Genomic DNA, 19,671 nt, shown 5'->3' on the forward strand with positions numbered 1-19,671 from the left:
AGCCTCTTTTAACATCAGCTGAAAGTTTATTTTGGGAGAAGGAAGGATTAAACTGAACATCTGTAGCACTCTAAGGAAGCAAAGTCAGCCCAAGGCGTAACAATTGCTTGATATTTTCATGTCCATGTTTTAACATGTAATCCAGAAATCAAGGAACTGCACTTGGACAAAAGAAAGGGAAAAGGGCAAACACACAAGGGAAGGTGTGCAGTTTGCAGCCTCAGTGAAGAACAAAACTCTACCTTGCCACCCACTTGGGATTCCCAAAGCAGCTGTGGAAAGGCTCCACTTGGATTGCTCTGAGGATACTACAGCAATGACCAGGATGGTATTTAAATCCATAATCCTTCAGTATAGGCTAAAAATTCTTGATCATCTAGCAGAGCACAGCCTGTAGTACACAATGTTACCACATGTAAAAGTGTTGAGGTTACTCAGCATCTTTCACACTGCTGCAGCTACAATGTTTAATTTTGCATAAACAAAACCTCTCCATCACCCCAAACTTGTGGTTTAATGGGAAATAATATCAAAGGGTGCATTTAAAAAATACCTGATTAACCATTTTGAAGAATCATCAACAAGACTGAACTGCTCGATCTGAGTTAAGCAGCCCCACAAATGCAAAGGGCTGTGGAAGGAGTTTGGGTCACCTGTAAATGGAGACTGCACCTTTTGGGAGCTGGAAGAAGCCTGGGCCAGGTGTTGCTGTCTGTGGTCACGCTCTCTTGAAGCACCCATGGAATGTCACGGGAATCATCACCTCCACCTCAGCCCTGGCCACCTCGCTCATGTCTTTGGCGTTGAGGATGAGGAGGAAGGCAGGCTTGGGCCCCACCCCTGGGCTGATCACGATGCTCAGCACCACCCCTGCAAGGTGAGAACACAACAGGTGTGGCCCAGCTGGGTGTGGGCTCTGTCTGACCCCGGCTGGGTGCGGTGAGAGCAGCCCCCTGGTACTCGGGGTACTGGAAATCCTGGGAGTGGTGTGTGACCATCCCTCCTGAGGGACACGGGCAGGGATACAGCACAGGCTGCCCACAGAAGCTGTGGCTGGCCCAGACCTGGAAGTGTCCAAGGCCAAGTTCAAGGCTTGGAGCAGCCTGGGGTAGTGGAAGGTGTCCCTGCCCATGGCAGGGGGTGCAACGGGATGAGTTTTAAGGTCTCTCCCAGCCCAAAAATTCTATTATTCTAGTTTTAATTTTGCCATGTTTCCTCAGAAATTTACCACCAGTGTTAGCACCTGTCCCATCTCATCCAGGAGCTGCCTGCAGGCTCTGCCCTGCCCAGCTGTGGCACAGCCCTGCCCAATCCCAATGCCAGCAACCCCACCAGCATTACCATCATCTTCCTCCAGCGCATCCGGGTGGGAAACGAAGATCGGCTCCGATGGGTACGAATCCGGCTCCTGCCACACCCAGGTCTCCTTGGTTTTAACGTTCAACTTGCAAAGCTAAAGGTGAGGAAAACCCAAAACCCCAGAGCTCAGAAATAATCTTTGTTGTCCCCAAATTAAAGCCATTCCCCAGTGGCTGATAGTTACCCTGTCTGGGACAAAGTGGTTCAGCCCCAGCCCGTAGGTGTATGTGTACGGCTTCCCACCGTACTTCCCGTAGTTGATCTGGGGGAATTCAAAGGCTACAAGGAAAAATAAACATAAAAATGCTGAGGATTAGTGGGACACGGTGTGCAGGCAGCACTTGTGCTGCTGTGGTCTGGGGGAGCTGGGGTGTCATTGTACCGTGACGTGGCCCTGAGAAGATCACCTCTGGCTCCAGCCAGATGGTCTCGTCACTGCGCAGCGTCGCTGTGGCTGTCGTGTAGGGCAGGGTGACCAGGTTCTTCCCTGTGTCAGCCTGTGACAAAGAGAAATACCCAGGACATTGGAGAAAATTTTTAGTTTATTTGCACAGAATTGTATCAAACAGCACTGAACAGGGAAAGCAGCAACACACGGCAGAGCCTCAGCGAGCAGCAGGAGGCGACTGCTGCCGTGTTCTTGGCAGTGCTGCAAGAACTGTCCTGTTCCTCAGCCTAAACACAACTTTCCTCCCTTCTGAAGGCCTTCAGAGGTTTCATTAAGCACTGCCACGTGGGCTTGCACTTCTCACTTGATCCACAGCCCAGTGAGCTCTCTGAGCAGCTCAGTTGACCAGCATCCCTGGCAGCCCTCGGCCCACCCACCAGCCACCATAAGCGGGGTCATGGAAAGGAACTCAGCAGCTGCCAGCCAGAGAGCTCTGTCTGTGCCAGGCTGGCAGCTGCAGGGACCTCACACTGAGGGCTGGAGGATTTAACCACTCATGCTTGTGCTGTGGCTGCTCCCTTCTGCGCTATCAGCAGCTCTGGGATGAGCTGCTGCCCCACAGGCTCTGCCATGAACAGTAACATATGGAGTCATCAGAGAGTTTGGGTTGGAAGGGACATTAAAGCTCATCTCATTTTCCTTGCCATGGGCAGGGACACCTTCCACTAAACCAGTTGCTCAGATCTCCACCCAACCCAGCTTTGCACACTTCCAGGGATCGGGCAGCCACAACCTCTCTTGGCAACCATATAAATAAACCATTAAAACACTGATCAGCTAAAGAAAATACAAATTTTCTCTGAAGGCCCATACTTCAAGTTTCCCCTCTTAATCAAAATGTTGAATTTGGAGTAAATGGGGACAGGAGCCCTGGCAGGGAGTGGTGCTGCCTCCAGTACCTTGTCGATGCTCAGGGGCAGGACATATCTGCGGGCCTCGGGCTGCGGGGCCTTCTCCGCGTGCCGCTTCACCTCGTCCCAGTTGCCCCGTAAGTTGGCCAGGTACAGGTAATTGTAAACAAACTCAAACCTGCACAAAACAGCATCATAGAGAGAAACACAGCTGGACTTTGCAAGTGGGGGTGAAGTGGAGGTGTTTTCTGCCTAAAATTCAGTAGAATCATAGAATGGTTTGGGTTGGGAGGGGCCTTAAAGTTTATCTCGTCCCATCCCCTGCCATGGGCAGGGACACCTCCCACTATCCCAGGGTGCTCCAAGCCCTGTCCAGCATGGCCTTGGACACTGCCAGGGATCCAGGGGCAGCCACAGCTTCTCTGGGCAAACAGAGTGACACAAGCTCCAGTCCAGCTCCTTGGCAGAGCTGAGCTGTGTGTGCATCACAGCCCCTGCCAGGAAAACCCAGAAACTCCTGGTGTTCAACACAAGCACGGGAAGGGGCTTGGAGTAACCTGGTCTGGTGGAAGGTGTCCTTGACCATGGCAGGGAGTGTGACAAGGTGAGTTTTATGGTCCCTTCCAACCCAAATCAGTCTGGAATTCTATGATTCTGTGCCAGGATCAGCTCAGCTCAGGGTGTCCTGGGTATGCAGCCAACACAGGGTTGAGCTTCATCACTTCAATGCCACATTTCTGTGTTTACATGAAGAGCAGCATTCAAGCCTCACCCACACCCTGCTCATTGCAGCCCCAGGAGCCAGAATAGCATCAACCCTTCAGCAGTCACTAACATTTACTAAAGATAAAAGTAAGTAAAAGATAAAAATAATTTTTTCTTGGAAAATGAGTGTCTAACAGGCTCCCTGCTGTATAGTCTACATGTCACCATGTGTGACTATTTAGATGGGTTCATGCAAGTGCCAGAGGCCCCAGGAGGGATGTGCCAGGGCGTGTCTGGTGCAAGGGGCAGTTGTGATGCCCAGGGACCCCTGGACTCACCCCTTCCAGGTGCACAGGTCCACGATCAGGAACCCATTGTCTTCGTAGGTGTTGATGTGGTGGAAGAGGTTGAAGGCTGAGGTGCGGTACTTGAGGTTGAGGAGCCTGCCTTTCTTCTTCTCTGCCACGTGAAGCCACACCTGAAAACCACACAGAGCTGGGCTTAGGCTCAGGGAAATGAAGGTGAAGCCAAGATCATGGATTTCCCAGCCCAGGTCTGGCTGCCCAGTCCAGCCCAGTTTGGGATGACCCCACGCTTACCCCCATGGTCTCGTTGGACTCGAAGCAGTCCATGTAGTTGGCTCCCCAAAGGCTCCAGGAGGAGAGGAACTTGAGGAGGTTGATTTTCACTGGTGTTTCCACAAACACTAAGTAGTTTGGGGTCAGCCCAAAGCTGTTGGGAAAGGCAGGGGAGCACATCAGGCTCACTGGGGTCAGTTTGGACAAAATCCATGAGTTGCTCATCCTAAGCACATGCATCATCGCTCAAAATTACCCTGATTTTGGTTAATCACCTAGTCTTCATTGCTGATTACATGTGAGAACCAGTCCCTGGTTCCAGCTGACCTGCTGACCCCATGGAATGTTACCTGTGGACATAGGAGGGCTTAAACCTGTCACTGCAGGGGAACTGCACCACCACCTCCGACTTGTTCATGGGGTCTTCCTTGTCTGGAATGGGACAAGTGAGAGGTTACAGAGGTCTTACCCACACTTAGCCTGTACTTACAGCATCTACCCAGAAAATTTTTGCCTTTAACACAAAATTCATTGTTTAGAAACCACCTGGAAGTGGTTTAAATACAACATTTAAAAAAAAAAAAAATCCAAAGGAGCTTGGAAGAAACCTAACTTGATGACAAAGTTCATTTAAAGGATAAAGAGATTATGTATAAGGGAAAAGTTTCCCAGCTGGCTCAGAGATGGGATTGACTGACCTGCCTGCAGAGGAGGAATCCGGATGATGTTGTAGGCCAGGGAAAAGTTTTTTCCAAAGCAATTCCCAATGTTGTAAACTGTGCCATCGTTCTCAATGTGGGGATGAGCCGTTGCCCCATTGACAGACACGTATTTACAGAGATCCACCTGGAGAACAGCATGCACAGAGTCAGGAGCTTCCCTGGCAGGAGGTGGGAACGCACCGGCTCTGCAAGGTGCTGTGAGTCAACACATCCTTGCTCTGGATGTGGGAAGTTCCTCTCAAAGTCTGCAGCTGAGCTCTGATTTGCAAACTCCAACCCAAACTTGAAGATGCTCCAGGGGCTGGAGCCCCTCTGCCATGGGAGAGCTGGGGGTGTTCAGCCCGGAGAAGGGAAAGCTCAGGGGGACTCTTCCAGAGCCTAAAGGGGCTCCAGGAGAGCTGCAAAGGGACTGGGGACAAGAGCCTGGAGGGACAGGAATGCATGGTTAGATGGGATATTGGGAAGGAATTGTTCCCTGGGAGGGTGGGCAGGCCCTGGCACAGGGTGCCCAGAGCAGCTGGGGCTGCCCCTGGATCCCTGGCAGTGCCCAAGGCCAGGCTGGACATTGGGGCTGGGAGCAGCCTGGGACAGTGGGAGGTGTTCCTGCCATGGCAGGGGTGGCATTGGATAGGATTTAAGGTCTCTCCCAACCCATGCTGTGACTCCGTGATTTTCATTTTAGTTTTAACCCTCCACACCTCTAACAGCCCAGGACAAAGACCCACCTGCTTGATGGTCTCCAGGGTGTCTGGGTTAATCCTGGTGATGAAGTTGGTCTCAGTACAGGCATAATAATCCTCACCCACGGGGTAGATGTTCACCAGGGCATTATCTGTGACCTCCACACCTTTGAAGTAGGAGAAAAACCTGAGCAGAGAAAACCAACAGGCAGTCAGGGGCTCCTGGGAAGCAGAAACTCAGTAGGACATCCCAGCAATGTCTGTACCACCCCGAGGTACCTGGAGAAGATGTTCTTGCAGGGGTCTGGGTAGGCGTAGGTGCCAAACTCTGTTATCACGATCCTCTTCTCTGTCATGCCTCGCACGTAGCTGTCAGTCCGCAGAAACCTGGGAGGGCCAGGAGGAGAAGGTCTGTTACAGGTGACACCAGGCTTGCAATAAATACAAATATTCCTGTGACGAACCTCATGAGAGCTCTGCAGTCTGCAGGTCCCCAGAACCTCACTCTGCTGGATCTGGGTTCAGCGATACCGCTGCTAGAGCTCTTCCAAGATCCACATGGACTCAACAAAACCGGTGTCTCCCACAGGCACAGCCTGTCCCCAGCATTTCAGACATGCAAACGCTTCCTTATTTATTCTTGTTTCGTGGAAAGCTGGCGCGTACCTTCGGTGGTAGGTGACGTGCCCCTCCTTGAAGTCAAACTTGTGCAGCAGTGCCTGGCCATCGAAGAGGTGGTAGTAGGGCTCCGAGCCCACCTCGAACAAGCCAGGACCACATCTCAGGAGGCTTCCTCGCAGCCAGGTGGGAATCCTGCCTGTGGGAGAGGCAGCGTTGGGATGGGCATGGCCAATCAAACCAAGGAAATTTTGTCGTGACAGCAAAAAGAGCAAAACTTCAGACTCATCTTTTAAATTTTTTAAACTTGGTGTCTAAACACACATGAGCTCTTTAAGCTGATTTCTTCACCTCCACACCTGCTGTGGACCAAGATACTCAGTACTGAAATGTCTGAAGATGGTCCCAACCCAATCTGACCTTTCGCTACCCAAATCACCAGCCCTGTGAGCTCCTTCACATCCAGCCCTTGTAAAGCCTCTGAGCCCTGGAAGCCCCTGAGCTGCAGGAACAAAGGAGAGCAGAAGGAGATGAGGCCCCAGACCAACCTGTGACGTGGGCAGTCACTGGAGAGGACAGCTCCTCCACTGTCTCAAAGAGCTTCTTGTAGCCTCCAGCGGGATGCTCCACCCTGAAAGGGGCAGAGCTGGGTGAGCCTGGAGCAGACCTGGGAGCCCCCTCCCAGGGAGGGATGGATCTTTCTGGAAGGAATGATCCATGACTTGCAAAGAACTTGAGGGAGGGAGGAGAAGCAGCTTTCCTGTAGGGAAAGGATCTGAGGCTCCAAACAGCTACTGAGAACTGTCCTGAGCACAAGGAGGGACAGGGACACCAAGGGGACAGCCCATACTGCAGCCCAACAAACCCAGGATACCAGAATCATCTGGAAGCAAAATCCAGTTGTATATCCCAGCTTTTCAAAAAGCCTGGGTTTTGTCTTTTTCCTTTTTTTCTTTGGTTTTGCTGGTGAACTCTGCCCAGAGATACTGTGGCTGGCCCCTGGGTCCCTGAAGTGTCCAGGTCAGACGGGGCTTGGAGCAGCCTGGGACAGTGGAAGGTGTCCCTGCCCATGGCAGGGGTGGTGCTGGATGGGCTTTAAGGTCCCTCCCAGCCCAAACCATTCCAGGATTCCATGATTCTGCTCCAAATTCTGGTCAATCCTCTGGAACCTGGAGGTGAGCCTGTTCCCCCAGACCAGAACCACACCTTGGCAGGGGATGTACCAGCATGGACACATGGAGACCTCCCCTCCTCCCCCTCCCCTCCCAACCCTGCTGCCCCTCAGAGCCCCAGCCGATGCTCCAGCTGGGATGTGCTTCCCTAGAGAGGAGCTTCAGGAATACTCACTGGCTGTACATCCTCCCTGATGAAGGGCTTGAGCCTCCAGAGCTAATCACAGAGGCAGAGCTGTGCTGGGTATTTATGGGGTGCTGAGCCCTGCCCAGGGCAGCCCCGTCCCAAAACAGCCCCCACCAATGAGAGCACCCCGGGAACAGAGCCGGCTTTCAGCACCAAAATCCTCCCAGGGCTTTGGGAGCTTTTGTCCTGCTGTTCACACAAAAAGGGGCTTTCACTGTTTTTCTGAGACCTAAATTCTTCCCAAGCAGAAGTGATTACAAAGAAAAAAACCCAGGGAGGAGTCAAACGGAGGGTGCTGGAGCCACGCCGGGAGCTGGCACCAGCACTCGGCACTGTAGGGACCATCCTGGCTCCTCCAGAGCCTCACCCAGGAATGATGTGACACTGGAGACACCAAGAGAGAAGAAAATGCCAGTGTCAGACATCAAGGAATCTCCTGAGCTGGAAGGGACCCATAGGGATCATCCATTCCAGCATCTGTTCCTGCCCAGACCCCCCAAATCCCACCCCGGGCATCCCTGGCAGTGCTGCCCAAACGCTCCTGCAGCTCCGGCAGCCTCGGGGCCGTGCCCATTCCCTGGGGAGCCTGGGCAGTGCCCAGCAGCCTCAGATTTCCCTGATCTCCAGCCTGACCCTGTCCTGGCACAGCTCCAGCCGTTCCCAGGTCCTCTCCCAGCTGCCAGGGAGCAGAGATTGGAGCTGGCCCTTGGGTGGAGCTGCAGCCCCTTGAGGTCTCCTGTCAGCCTCCTCCAGACTCATCATCGGGAACCACCTCTAGTAAAAGTCAACATTCATGAAAACAACAGTGCTGTAAAGAGCAACTTCAAACTTTCAACTGTAAACAGCTCCAGGGATCCAAACTGGGGTGAAGGGACAAAAAGAGACATTAAATATGTCCCTGTTCCATTTGTGCTACAACCAGCATGTGAGCATTGGCTTCATTCCCTGGTTTTGTCTGCTCCCTCCTTCAAGGCAGTGTTTCCACTTGGACAAGTGTTCATTTAAGGCTTCTCACAGAAAACCTTTGACTGAGGGCCCCCATTAACCCTTTGTATTAAATAACCATAATTATATTGTAATTTCTCTATTTATTCCCATTCTGGTTAAGTTTGTCAAAACCTTAGAAAGGAACATTAAATAACCTGGATCAAGAACTGGGAATTATGAGGGCAGGCCTTTGAAAGCCAAATCCTGGGAAATGTGAGCTTCTCACCTCGTAAGTTACTTAACTGGAACACTACATAAACAAAGCATTTATGCAATGTGGAAGGGGTTGGGAAGCATTGGAAGCAAGTTCAGGCAGGTGCTGGAATGTTGGAGGGAGTTGATCACAGATGTTCCAGGGAGGAACAGCTGCCCCTGCCCTGAAAGCACAAAGTTACCCACAGGACATTAAGGCATCATTAATCCAGGGTAAAATGAGCCTAATTTGGGTTTCTAACAAAATCTTTAAAAAAAAAAAAAAAAAAAGGGAGAAAAATGTATTTTTTAGGAGAGAACTGACAGGCTCAGGGTCACAGATGTACCAAGGAATTCCTGGCTGTGAAGGAGGGGAGGCCCTGGAATAGAATTCCCAGAGCAGCTGGGGCTGCTTCTGGATCCCTGGCAGTGCCCAAGGCCAGGTTGGACACTGGGGCTGGGAGCATCCTGGGACAGTGGGAGGTGTCCCTGTCATGGCAGGGGTGGCACAAGGTGGGCTTTGAGGTCCCTCCCAACCCAAACCAGTCTGTGATCTCAGAGCCATGCAGTAGATTAATTATTATTAATTATTCCTTCCCAAAAATACTCCTGCAGCTTTATACTCATGTGGGGGAACCTTTATCTTAAAATAATGAATAAGCAAATCCCTAACTCTGGAAAAAATAGGGAAATTCTGTATTCTGGTTCCACTCGTCTCACTTCATGGGTCACTCCTATTTTGAGAATCACACCAACAGATCCAAAATGAATTTTCCATGAAAATGCCAGAAATACACTTCAAGTCTTTTAATATAAATAAATATCAAAAAACTGATGAGGGTTTTACAGATGATATGAACAGAAGCATTTTAGGGAGTGAGATAATCATTTATTTATGGTAAACTGGCTCTCCTGGTTCTGAACTCATAGAGGCTCCTTTGTTTAAAGACAAACATTTTGAGAATAGAAAAGGCACTTAGTCACAACACACACACACACACACACACACGTAAAAACCTCCAATAAATGGCACAAATTCCTGACCAGACATTAAAAGGTTATAACAAGAGCAGGTCATTAGTTTCCCATAAAAAACCCATACATAAATTTTTGGTTAACAACAGCTTTATGTGGATTTTCACATTTTCCTACTCCAATATATTGTAATAATTTGTAAACAGATAAATATTTTTCTTTTAGAAGTTATTCCAAAGTATCTGCACAACAAAAAAAAAGCTATTTTGGCACCTTTCCAGCACAGTGTCCATGTAAACATTTCCTCCTTCCACAGACCAGCCACTGCCAAACTCCTGCAGCAATTCCTTTGGTGAATCCCTCAGCCTTCCAGCAGGGAGAAATGGCTCAGGTGGGCTGAAATCAATACCTGAGGCTCCGAAATTTGGGTTTCCTGAGGCTCAGCATGGGCTGTTTGATGGTGGGTTTGTTCTCCAGGAGCAGCGCTTCCGTCTCCGTCGTCGGGAACCTGCTCGCGTAGATCTGGGGATATTCCTTCTGGAACTGCAGCACACATGAGCACCAATGACAAGATAATCCCACAAAACCTCCACACTCCATGGTGGTGTGCCTGGAGAGCTGCCTTCCAGGAATTCCATGGGTAAATGAGTTTTACCCAACAGGGAGCCAAGATTCAGCCTGTTTTGCTGAAAAAGCTTACACTGATTCCATGAAAATGAAAATACCTGGAATCAGAGATGTGATTTGGACACTTTGCCTGTTTCCCATGCAAGGCCTCAGGAAGGGATGAAAAACTGAAATATCTGGACATCAGCCAAACCTTTCCACTGATGGATTCAGCCAACCCCTTTTGTAACTTCTGGTTGTTGGCACAACTGGGACCTTACCCTCTAGAAAGTGCCACGAATTTGGCTTTTCCCCAAAATTCCCAACATTTCCCATCAAGAAGAGTGTGTCCAGCAGGCGCCAGGACAGTGCCCATCCCTGTGCTGGCACTGCTGGGGCACCTCCAGTCCTGGAATCACTTTTGGGCCCCCATTTCCTTCCTTTCCCCTGCTGCTGTGAATCATTTCTTACTCCTCACTTACTCCAAGTCTTAATCAACTGTAATTAACCATTCTGCTTTACATTCAGGAAGTTTTGATGCTCTTGAACCAAACCAGGCTCACTTTTAGAGGCCCAGAAAGTTTCCACAACACACATGGAGTCAGAGCTGCACGAGGGGCACCAAAGCCAAGTGTGCCTACCCTGAAAAGCTGCTTGTTCAAATGGGAGTCACAAGACTTGCTTAGGAGATTCCAGGACAAGTACAGAATTATTCCATTGGGCAGAAACACTTGCCAAAGGAAAGAAAAACCCTCCAGGATTAAATCCTGCCAAAACTGCTGTGTTTTAGCCTTACTATTTATTAGGCAAGATGTTGGTAGGCCAGAGAAGTGCGAGATAATCTTGAGCACTACAAATATTACAAAACACAAGGCCAAGGCCACCAAAAGAATGTTTCAGGATTGTGAAGAGAGAGAGTTTGGTCTCTTAAAGCCAAAAATTATTGCTTTTAACACCTACTGAATTGAAACCCACCTATGGCATGTTAATGGTGACTTAGATGGCCAGTGCACCACAGGAATCCAGGCTGTGATTCCATCAGGAATCACTGAACAGAGAGCAGGATCTCCAGCAGAGTAATTTGATACTGGTTTTACATCATTGTTTAAACTCCACTGCTGCAGAGTCAAAGTCTGGATTATCATGGAGTGGTCTGGGTTGGAAGGGACCTCAAAGCCCACCCAGTGCCACCCCTTCCATGGGCAGGGACACCTTCCACTGTCCCAGGTTGCTCCCAGCCCCAATGTCCAACCTGGCCTTGGGCACTGCCAGGGATCCAGGGGCAGCCCCAGCTGCTCTGGGCACCCTGTGCCAGGGCCTGCCCACCCTCCCAGGGAACAATTCCTGCCCAATCTCCCATCCAGCCCTGCCCTCTGGCACTGGGAAGCCATTCCCTGGGTCCTGTCCCTCCAGGCCTTGTCCCCAGTCCCTCTGCAGCTCTCCTGGAGCCCCTTCAGGCCCTGCCAGGGGCTCTGAGCTCTCCCTGGAGCCTTCTCCTCTCCAGGTGAGCACCCCCAGCTCTGCCAGCCTGCAGAGCTAATTTCTAATGCAGCATTAGAAACCATCTTTAAAATCCCAAGCAGAGCACACAAAGCACCCAAAAGCTCTTGAGCACAAACATTTCTCAGCACGTTCTGCTCCTCTCCTGCCCCAGGCTCTGGTGCCTGAGCCCTTCCCTCACAAAGGCACTGCAGAAGCAGATGAAATAAACTCACCTGTTTTAACTTTTTCTTTTTCTCCTTCACAGAGAGGTTTTTATCCTTGATGATGTTCTCCAAGAGCTCTGCCACTGCAGCCTGCGAGGTGGAGACCTTTTGTTCTTCAAACTCCTGAGGAGTGATTTGTTTGCAGTAGGAATATGTTGGCAAGATGGCACAAATTTCTTCTTTTTCCTGTTTGCACTGAAAGAAAAAAGGCTCTGCATGTACTCAACTCATTCTGTACTATTTGAGTAAGTACCTAATAAACACCCACACCCACACACAAGCTGCAAAACTTAAGATAATTAATATCTGTACATTCAAAATACCCTGGGTTTATTTGCATTTTCCCACCTTCAGAAGTAACAATTAACAAATGAATTTGAACTGCTCTCATGGCACCAACCTGAGCCATCTTCAGGTACTCGAGGTGATCCCGCACAGCAACCTGCAGGTAAGCTGGGACTTGGAGTATTTCCTGCTGATGGTCCATCAGGAAGGAAACCAAGCGTGTGGAAAGCAGCTCATCCAGGTCTTCCTCCTGTGCACAGCGCAGCACGCAGCGGGAAAACGTCTGGATCAGCTGGAAGAGTTCAGCACAGCTTCAGTACACACAGCTGTGGGGTTTACTTGTCTTCTGTCCACTCTACAGTGGCACAAATTCTCCAATACCAACTGCCAAGTATGGTCACACAAGGAAGAAGAGTCACAGCTGTTCCCTCATCTGAATTAAAGTAATTTTTTTGGAATTGAGCAGCATTTTCAATTAAAAATACATATTCTGAAAAGGTAGTAACAGAAAAAGGCTTAACCTATGGAAAAATGAGCATCTTCACAGAATCACAGAATACAATCCTGGAATGGTTTGGGTTGGGACATGGACACCCTCCACTATCCCAGGTGGCTCCAAGCCACTCCAGTCTGGCCTTGGACACTGCCAGGGATCCAGGGGCAGCCCCAGCTGCTCTGGGCACCCTGTGCCAGGGCCTCCCCACCCTCCGAACAAAGAATTCCTTCCTGCATCTCATCTAAACCTAAATCTTCAATTGGTCATCTTGAGACAAGTGAGGTATTAAAACTTGCAGAGCCAACTTAACCCAGACCTAATGCACACCAAGAGCCAGGTTTAACCTGGAAGGAGATGGGCTTTAAGGTCCCTCCCACCCCAAACCAGTCTGGGATTCTAAATGGCAGCTGGGTGAGAAATCAGACTGAAGAACCATCTGCATTTTAAGAAGAGATTTTCCTTCTCTTACCAAGGACCTGGTGCCCATGGCATCGTGCAGCCGTGGCATATCAACATTGCCACTGATCCTGGCCATCATCCGCAGCAGCAGCTGCAGCTTCCTGCGGTTCGGGGGTGGAAGCAGCAAGCAGCAGATCTGCAGAGCTTCCACTGCAATTCTTTCTAGGTGAGGCTGCAGGAGATCTACAGGTTAACCACAAAAATGACTGGCATTAAGATTTGAACCAACTTCCAGCATATTTTTACCTCAGTACCACAAATTTCTTAACTTTTCAGAGAAATCAGCTCTAACACAGTAGAGAGAATGTACAGGCCTTTGTTTGTGTGGTCATCTTCAACTTTCTTCATTATGGTGCAATTAGGACCATAATACAATTAAGGGATGACACTCATTATTCCCAGAACTATTTCCAAAAAATCATGATTTAAAGAGCAGAAAAAGACATCTCCAACAGGCAGGTGTGTGCAGATTTCCTGCCTCCTTCCTCACTTACCTGAGCAGAAAGGCCAATTATTGACACATCAAGCTCATACTCCAAAGATGCTACACACTACTATTTGTTAGCAGAGCTACAGCAATTTCAACAATTTAGCCAGCAGATTTTCTTTGAAAGCCCCACAAATCCATGTTCTATGCCTTATCCACAAACCTAGCAAGAGTGGCAGAGGTGAGGGAAGCAGGGATTAGTGAGGCCACATGACAAGGCAGTACAACATGCTGGAGAAAGCCCTTACTTGTGCCAGCCAACACACAAGGGGAGGGGGGGACAGAGCGTTCTGACAGTTCTGTGCTGCTCCTGCAGAGTCTCTTTTGGATGGTGCTGCCAGAGGCCTCAGTCCTGCTGTGCACAGAGGGGCTGGCCTCTCCCTGCCCCCAGGGCTGCACCGTGATCTCAGCGATGGGTCTGTTGATGGCAGTGCAGCTCCTGCAGCTCCTCCTGCCCAGCTTTGATCCGTGGCTGCCACCCCACAGCTCCTCACCCCGGGTGGATGGGGCAGACACTCTCCTGAGGCCATGGCTCTGTGTTTGGCCCGAGCCAGCCCAGCCCAGCTCCACCACAGAAGTCACTTCATGCTCATCCAGCAGTTCTCCACTTCCCGTGATGGTGCTCACACCACCTCCCCGGAGGGAAGCAGATCCTCCTTTATTACACACACTCGAAGCAGCAGCTCCAATTCTTTCCAAGGAGTAACACCTTGTCCTAAATGCTCCAGGTGGCTGTTGTTCATTCCTGAATCCTGCAAGATTCTGGCAGCTCCCTCCCATCAGGTTCCCAGCACTCCCTTGCTGACATGGCAGTTGGTGTTGCTGCCGTTTCTTTTCATGCTGCTTTTGGGCTCTCAGCTCGTCTGAGGAAAACCTCCTGGAAGCTTCACCTTTCTTCTTCTCATCAGGCTCTTTGAGGAGCAGGCTTAGGAGAAGACACTCAGTGGACTTGAAAGAGTTCAACTGAAGAGTTTTTGAAGGCTGGGGGTCACATTTCTCCTCTTGGACAGAACGTTTTCCACTGCCCAGATCTGGAATTGGGATGTAGCCACACATAACTATCAGGAAATGAAAGAGATGTTAAAGATGCAAGTGGTATGAAAGTGAACCCGTTCAGAGAGCTGCTAAATGGGCAGACAGACAACAAAGTTAAGATATTAATTAAGATATTAATGAAGAAGACTTTAGTTCAGTCCCAAAGCAATTTAACAAGGTAATTGCAACCAACATGCAAGAACAAAGACAGGTAACACTGCAACAGTGAGGAACAGGCAGAACAAGCACTTTTTAAAAGTTATTGTTATTGAATATTTAGAATGTGAGCTGAAACAGCAATTTAAATGGGAAAACATGAGACAGAACTACATTTTAATTAACACTAATACAGAATGGAGCAGTGACGATCCTCCTCAGATCTGAGCTCCCACACAGATCAGGGGGCCAAGCTCTGCTTTGAATCACACATTTGTCCCCCAGCTGATCGAAACTTACAGCTTCCCTGACTGTTTCTAAATTCATACATACCTAAGATATTAACAAAGAGCTCATAGTATTCAAAAGTAAGCAATGGCTCAGGCAGACTGTGAAAATAATCAGCAACTGTTCTGAACACGTCGCGCTCAAACCCACTGTAGGTGGCTTGGCTCATGTCATTGTTCCTGGGCCCTGAAAAGAGGGGAAGAAAGGAAATTCACACCAAAAATCGACAATTCCATTGTAACAGGAATTTTTGAAAATCAGCTGAAGTTTATTCTTGTTTCACAAGCAAAGAATCCTGTCAGCAATCCACAAATATTGTATTTGGCACAAATAGTGTAAGAGACTCCAGGCAGCCACTGAAGAGCTGTGCTCAGTTCTGTTCCACACCAAGAAAATAAAGACAGAAAAATTAATCTGTGGTCTTTATAGGTTCCTCTGCAAAATAATAACCAACCCTTTTATGTTCCTTCATTTCCAAAGCACAGTGATGCCAGTTGTCCCACAGGGAGTTCTGGATTCTTGAGCAAGAGGAAACTCAGCATATGGAAAAAAGCTCATTATCTCTGGTTTCATTTGAGAGGCACTCATCTAATTAATGTCTAGTTGATGGTTAAAAAACCCAAGAAAATTGCTGTCCCCAGCTTAATATGAAACGTAGGAAATGTTTTGGTCCAGCTCAACGCCAGGGACTGGAAAAGGAAAGCCCCTTTCACTCTTGAAAAGCTGCATTAGAGGAAACCACACACAGGTTTTGCCCAATTTCCAAACTGAAACATCACAACTGATTTCACACACACAAATATTTCCCTTTCAACTCTCAAAAGAGGTTTCTGGAACTTAGAAGCTCTTCAGGGACTTACAGTAGGCCAAGCACTTCATGGCTGACAACACCCAGTGAGGGAGGTCTTCTGAAATATAAACAGATAAACGCATTATTTACACATGAGCCCAAATAATTAGCAACTAATAATGGCTCACATGTATTAAATAACACTTAAAGTACAAAAGATTAAACTTAAAACTGACTTCAAGTATTGCTACACATGTAATTTTGATAAGACAAAGGGGAATGGCTTTAAGCTGAAGGTGGGCAGGGTTAGATGGGATATTGGGAAGGAATTGTTCCCTGGGAGGTGGGGAGGGGCTGAGATGGAGTTCCCAGAGCAGCTGGGGCTGCCCCTGGATCCCTGGCAGTGTCCAGGGCCAGGCTGGAGCAACCTGGGATAGGGGAAGGGGTCCCTGCCATGGCAGGGGGTGGAACAGGATGGGATTTAAGGTCCTTGAGCTGTGCTGTGGTTTGGGAAAGAAGTGCAAACAACAGACCATGAAACAGATTAGTTATTATTTATAAACAAAGAATGTTTAAGCAAAGCCAGGGAAATAAATGCCACCTGCTTTGTCCTGCAGAATCACCACCCCATGTTTGCTGGTGCTGCTCATGTTGTACATGACAAACTCAGGAATGATCTGGGCCGGCTGCAGAACCTCCTCCAACGAGGGGAGCCCCAAAATGGTTTGCAAACTGGGGGAGGAAGAGAGCAGAGATTTGCAAGGAATGAAGGAAAACAAGTTCTTTTCATATCTATCCAAAAACTCTCGAGAAACTCAAGTGCTGTTTAATAACTTCTCAGTTCCAGTAGGACGTTTTTGCCTGGGACAAACAGCAACAGTCAGCCAGGAAGAGCATGTGGGGTGTTTAAAACATATTTCAGCAACAGCACATGACCAGAAATTCCTTAAACGCAACAATCCAATGGTAACAAATACATTGGAAAAGCTGTGTAAACAATGGCAAAAATATTCAGCTTAAAACATAGTTTTAAAAATTAAGAACAAATTGCAAAAGCTTGATTGGGCTATTTCATACCTCAGTGAGAAGGTGCTTTGGGTAATTTGTCACTTACTGTATCAGGATGATATTTCTCCATGTTTCTTGCACATATTCCTGGCTTATTTCCCTGCCTTGCAGTGTGTCTTCCTTCTTTTCTTGTATTACATCAGGTTTTGGTCTTGCTAAGTTTTCCTGGAAATGAGTGGTTTATACTGTAAGGAATACAAGGCTCTTAAGGCAATTAAAAATTAGAGAAAATTGGAATTAGAAGAACAGGGCATTCTGTGGAACATTAAATTCCACATGAGCCAGAGAGGAACCTTCAGCCTCAGCACTGAAATGGAAGCACACAACTAAAAAGCAAAAGAAGTGAAAAAAAACCCCAAACAACCTTGATCAATCTCAAAATCAGCAATTGAAAGGTAAAAACACCTTAAATCCAGACTTATTAATATGTGAATTATCCTCCTTTAGGACTGGAATCTAAATTCAGAATTTATGCACACAAATCTCAAATTAATCAAGGGCCACACGCACATTCCATCTTCTCCAAAAAGCTAAAGTTAAATGATTTGTGCCTTTTATTTGTCCCCCAAAGATAAATTAAGTTTCAACAAGGCCATATTTTGCACACAATTTCTAGAATTTCACCTTCCAGCCCTCCCAATACTTTAAAATCCCTGAGCGGGGATAATTCTGCACTGAGACAAAACAAAGAAAACCCAAAACAAAATAAAAACCCCTCCCATACCAATTTATTTCTTAATTCCTTACCTCCAAATGAGTTCTCAAGGCAAGATGCCACAACAGAACAGTGTCACTAAAAGATTCTAGTTTTACTTTTTTTAAAGAGTAAAGATGATACAAGACAACTGCAATCCTGTAAGGAACAGAAGCTATTACCAGAGACTGCAGGAACTCCGGTTTTTTCAAAGCCCTCCTGGATGAACTGGGCAGTTTAAAAGGTTTTCCTTTGTCTCCAGAGAAGTTTTCCAAGTTCTCCCTTGGTGGGCTTGGTAGAGGTTTAACTGGAGATGTTGAAGGAAATCTGTAGTGAACAGGAGAGATGTTAAATACATTTAGAATTGGTCTGTAATCAAATAAATGACTTGACCAAAATGAAAACTCTCACTCCATACCAAAGTGACTCCATAGGACTGTGAAGAGATTCAGGAAAATCAAAAGGAAAACACTGATTTTTAAAATTTATCATACGATAAAGTAGCTTTGGGCTGTTTATCTCGATGCCAAAGTCAAGCTGAAGATGTTGGCACAGAGAAAGGCCAGAATGTGAGAAGTGAGGGCCTTTAATATCTTTCATTTCAGAGCTGCTTGGCTCTATTTCCCACTTAGACTTTGTATAAAAGGTCCAAGAGAAGCAAACCCAGCAGGGAGCTACTACAAAACACTCTGGCTTCACTCCAAAGCACTGGAGTGCTGCTTGTATTCCAGCAAAAACCTCGGATAGACAAAAGCATGGACACAGGAGCAAAGCAGAACACTCAGAGGAGCAATATGATGCTAATAATTAAATTTTTGCCCAAAACGCTCAACGCAAAGCAAGTTCTTTTTACAAATCTGAGCATTTTAAATTAAAATTCTCAATCTGAAGGGCCACGGAATAATTTCAATCTCAGTACCTGTACAGGGCACCGTTGTCTTCCAGATTTTCAGCTCCCCACCTGCCTTTGATATCCTCAATGACGTGGTTTTTGAGGAATTTCCGCAGCAGCTGCACCGTTTGCTGCCTGGTCACGTCGGGCCCGAAGCTGCTGTTGCTCCTCAGCACCTGGTGGAGCCAGTCCGCGGCCTCGGCGGCGGTGAAGCAGCCGCCGTGCGAGCGGAAGCGCCGCCGGTGCCGCCGCAGGGGCATCCCCGCTCGGAAGTGCCGGGTGACCTCGTTCCACTGCGCGGAAACGGAGCGAGCGCGGCAGCTGAAGCGGCGAGCGCAGCGTCCCGAGGATCGGGGGCACGGGGCGGGGGACCCGGGGCACCCACATGTCGTGACAGGGGGGTCCCGGAGCGCCCCGTGTCGCGACCGCAGGGGGGGGGGGGGGGTCCCAGGGCACCCCCCGTGGCGATAGCGGGCAGGGCACCCCCGGGCACGCACACACCGCGAACCGGGCACGGCGCGGGACGGCCCCAGGTACCGCCGTGTCGTGACAGGAGCAGGGGGCCCCAGGGCACCCACACTTCGCGGCAGCGGGCAGGGAGCCTCCCTAAGCCCCCCCTATGTCGTGACAGCAGGCCCGAGGGGCAGAACCACCTCCCGTCCCGCAGCGCTCGCACGGGTGACACCGGCGCCCCGCTGCCCCCGCAGCAGCCGCGCCCCCGAGTCCCGCACGCGGCCCCGCTGTCCCGGTGCCTGAGCAGCCCCTGCCGGCCCGGTGCCTGAGCAGCCCCTGCCGGCCCGGTGCCTGAGCAGCCCCTGCCGGCCCGGTGCCTGAGCAGCCCCGCTGTCCCGGTGCCTCACCAGTCTCGTGGCGCGGTACGGCCCCGGCCCCGGCCCGGCCATGGCGGCCCCTCCGCCGGGGAGCGCAGCGCCCCCTGCTGGCCCCGCCGCGCGCACAACGGCCGCCGCCGCCGCCCGCCGTTTGAATCCGCCGGCGGCCGCTGATTGGCCGAGACAGGGGCACGTGGCGCGTGACGCCAGCGGCGGGCCGGCCTGAGGGGACTCCGCAGGCCGCGGGTTCGGATCCCGCCCCGAGCACCTCGACAGGCGTTAATTACCCAACTGTGATTAACAGTAATTAACAGAAGCTCATTAATCCCAGTTCGTTACTTACCAGTAATTAACGTGCTGGGACCGCTGGCCCCGCCTCATGTCAGAGGTGCTCCGGAGGTGCAG

At 49.5% G+C, this 19,671-nt stretch overlaps 2 protein-coding genes and 1 long non-coding RNA gene across 4 annotated transcripts; 1 reads left to right on the plus strand and 2 right to left on the minus strand.

Annotated features, from left to right (window-relative positions):
• Positions 1–99: 99 nt before the first annotated feature.
• Positions 100–5,714, minus strand: RPE65 (retinoid isomerohydrolase RPE65). The gene is made up of 11 exons (XM_082286920.1): positions 5,623–5,714; positions 5,389–5,530; positions 4,640–4,787; positions 4,292–4,373; positions 3,963–4,095; positions 3,702–3,841; positions 2,707–2,836; positions 1,742–1,856; positions 1,544–1,638; positions 1,342–1,453; positions 100–870 (listed from the first exon to the last, which is right to left on the minus strand). Exons 1-11 carry the CDS (start codon positions 5,697–5,699, stop codon positions 719–721), a joined length of 1,326 nt encoding a protein of 441 aa, XP_082143046.1. The 5' UTR covers positions 5,700–5,714; the 3' UTR covers positions 100–718.
• LOC309576004 lies at positions 747–12,280 on the plus strand. Its single transcript, XR_014226631.1, has 4 exons — positions 747–877; positions 1,262–1,459; positions 11,828–12,031; positions 12,141–12,280. It is a non-coding gene; the product is annotated as an uncharacterized lncRNA (long non-coding RNA).
• On the minus strand, positions 9,292–19,336 carry DEPDC1 (DEP domain containing 1). Of its 2 annotated transcripts, XM_082286917.1 has the most exons (12): positions 19,297–19,336; positions 18,464–18,729; positions 17,727–17,871; positions 16,897–17,015; positions 16,384–16,514; positions 15,853–15,900; positions 15,038–15,178; positions 13,762–14,571; positions 13,037–13,209; positions 12,187–12,363; positions 11,796–11,981; positions 9,292–10,017 (listed from the first exon to the last, which is right to left on the minus strand). In XM_082286917.1, exons 2-12 carry the CDS (start codon positions 18,694–18,696, stop codon positions 9,877–9,879), a joined length of 2,304 nt encoding a protein of 767 aa, XP_082143043.1. In that variant the 5' UTR covers positions 18,697–18,729; positions 19,297–19,336; the 3' UTR covers positions 9,292–9,876. The 2 variants fall into 2 exon arrangements, with proteins under 2 accessions (XP_082143043.1, XP_082143044.1); XM_082286918.1 differs by lacking the exon at positions 19,297–19,336 and having other exon boundaries at positions 13,762–14,544; positions 18,464–18,807.
• Positions 19,337–19,671: the final 335 nt, after the last annotated feature.

The sequence above is a fragment of the Coloeus monedula genome, assembly GCF_965178545.1.
Source record: "Coloeus monedula genome assembly, chromosome: 9".
Taxonomy (NCBI): Eukaryota; Metazoa; Chordata; class Aves; order Passeriformes; family Corvidae; genus Coloeus; species Coloeus monedula.

Coding starts and splice junctions, on each gene's coding strand:
- RPE65 (XM_082286920.1), bottom strand. CDS start 5,699: ATGACAGAGAAGAGGATCGTGATAACAGAGTTTGGCACCTACGCCTAC. Junction 1,639..1,741: donor CTTCTCAGGGCCACGTCACG/GTACAATGACAC, acceptor TTTTCCTTGTAG/CCTTTGAATTCCCCCAGATC. Junction 871..1,341: donor TGCGCTGGAGGAAGATGATG/GTAATGCTGGTG, acceptor CTCACCTTGCAG/GGGTGGTGCTGAGCATCGTG.
- DEPDC1 (XM_082286917.1), bottom strand. CDS start 18,696: ATGCCCCTGCGGCGGCACCGGCGGCGCTTCCGCTCGCACGGCGGCTGC. Junction 17,016..17,726: donor CGGAGTTCCTGCAGTCTCTG/GTAATAGCTTCT, acceptor ACTCATTTCCAG/GAAAACTTAGCAAGACCAAA. Junction 14,572..15,037: donor GCTCTTTGTTAATATCTTAG/GTATGTATGAAT, acceptor ATTTCCTGATAG/TTATGTGTGGCTACATCCCA.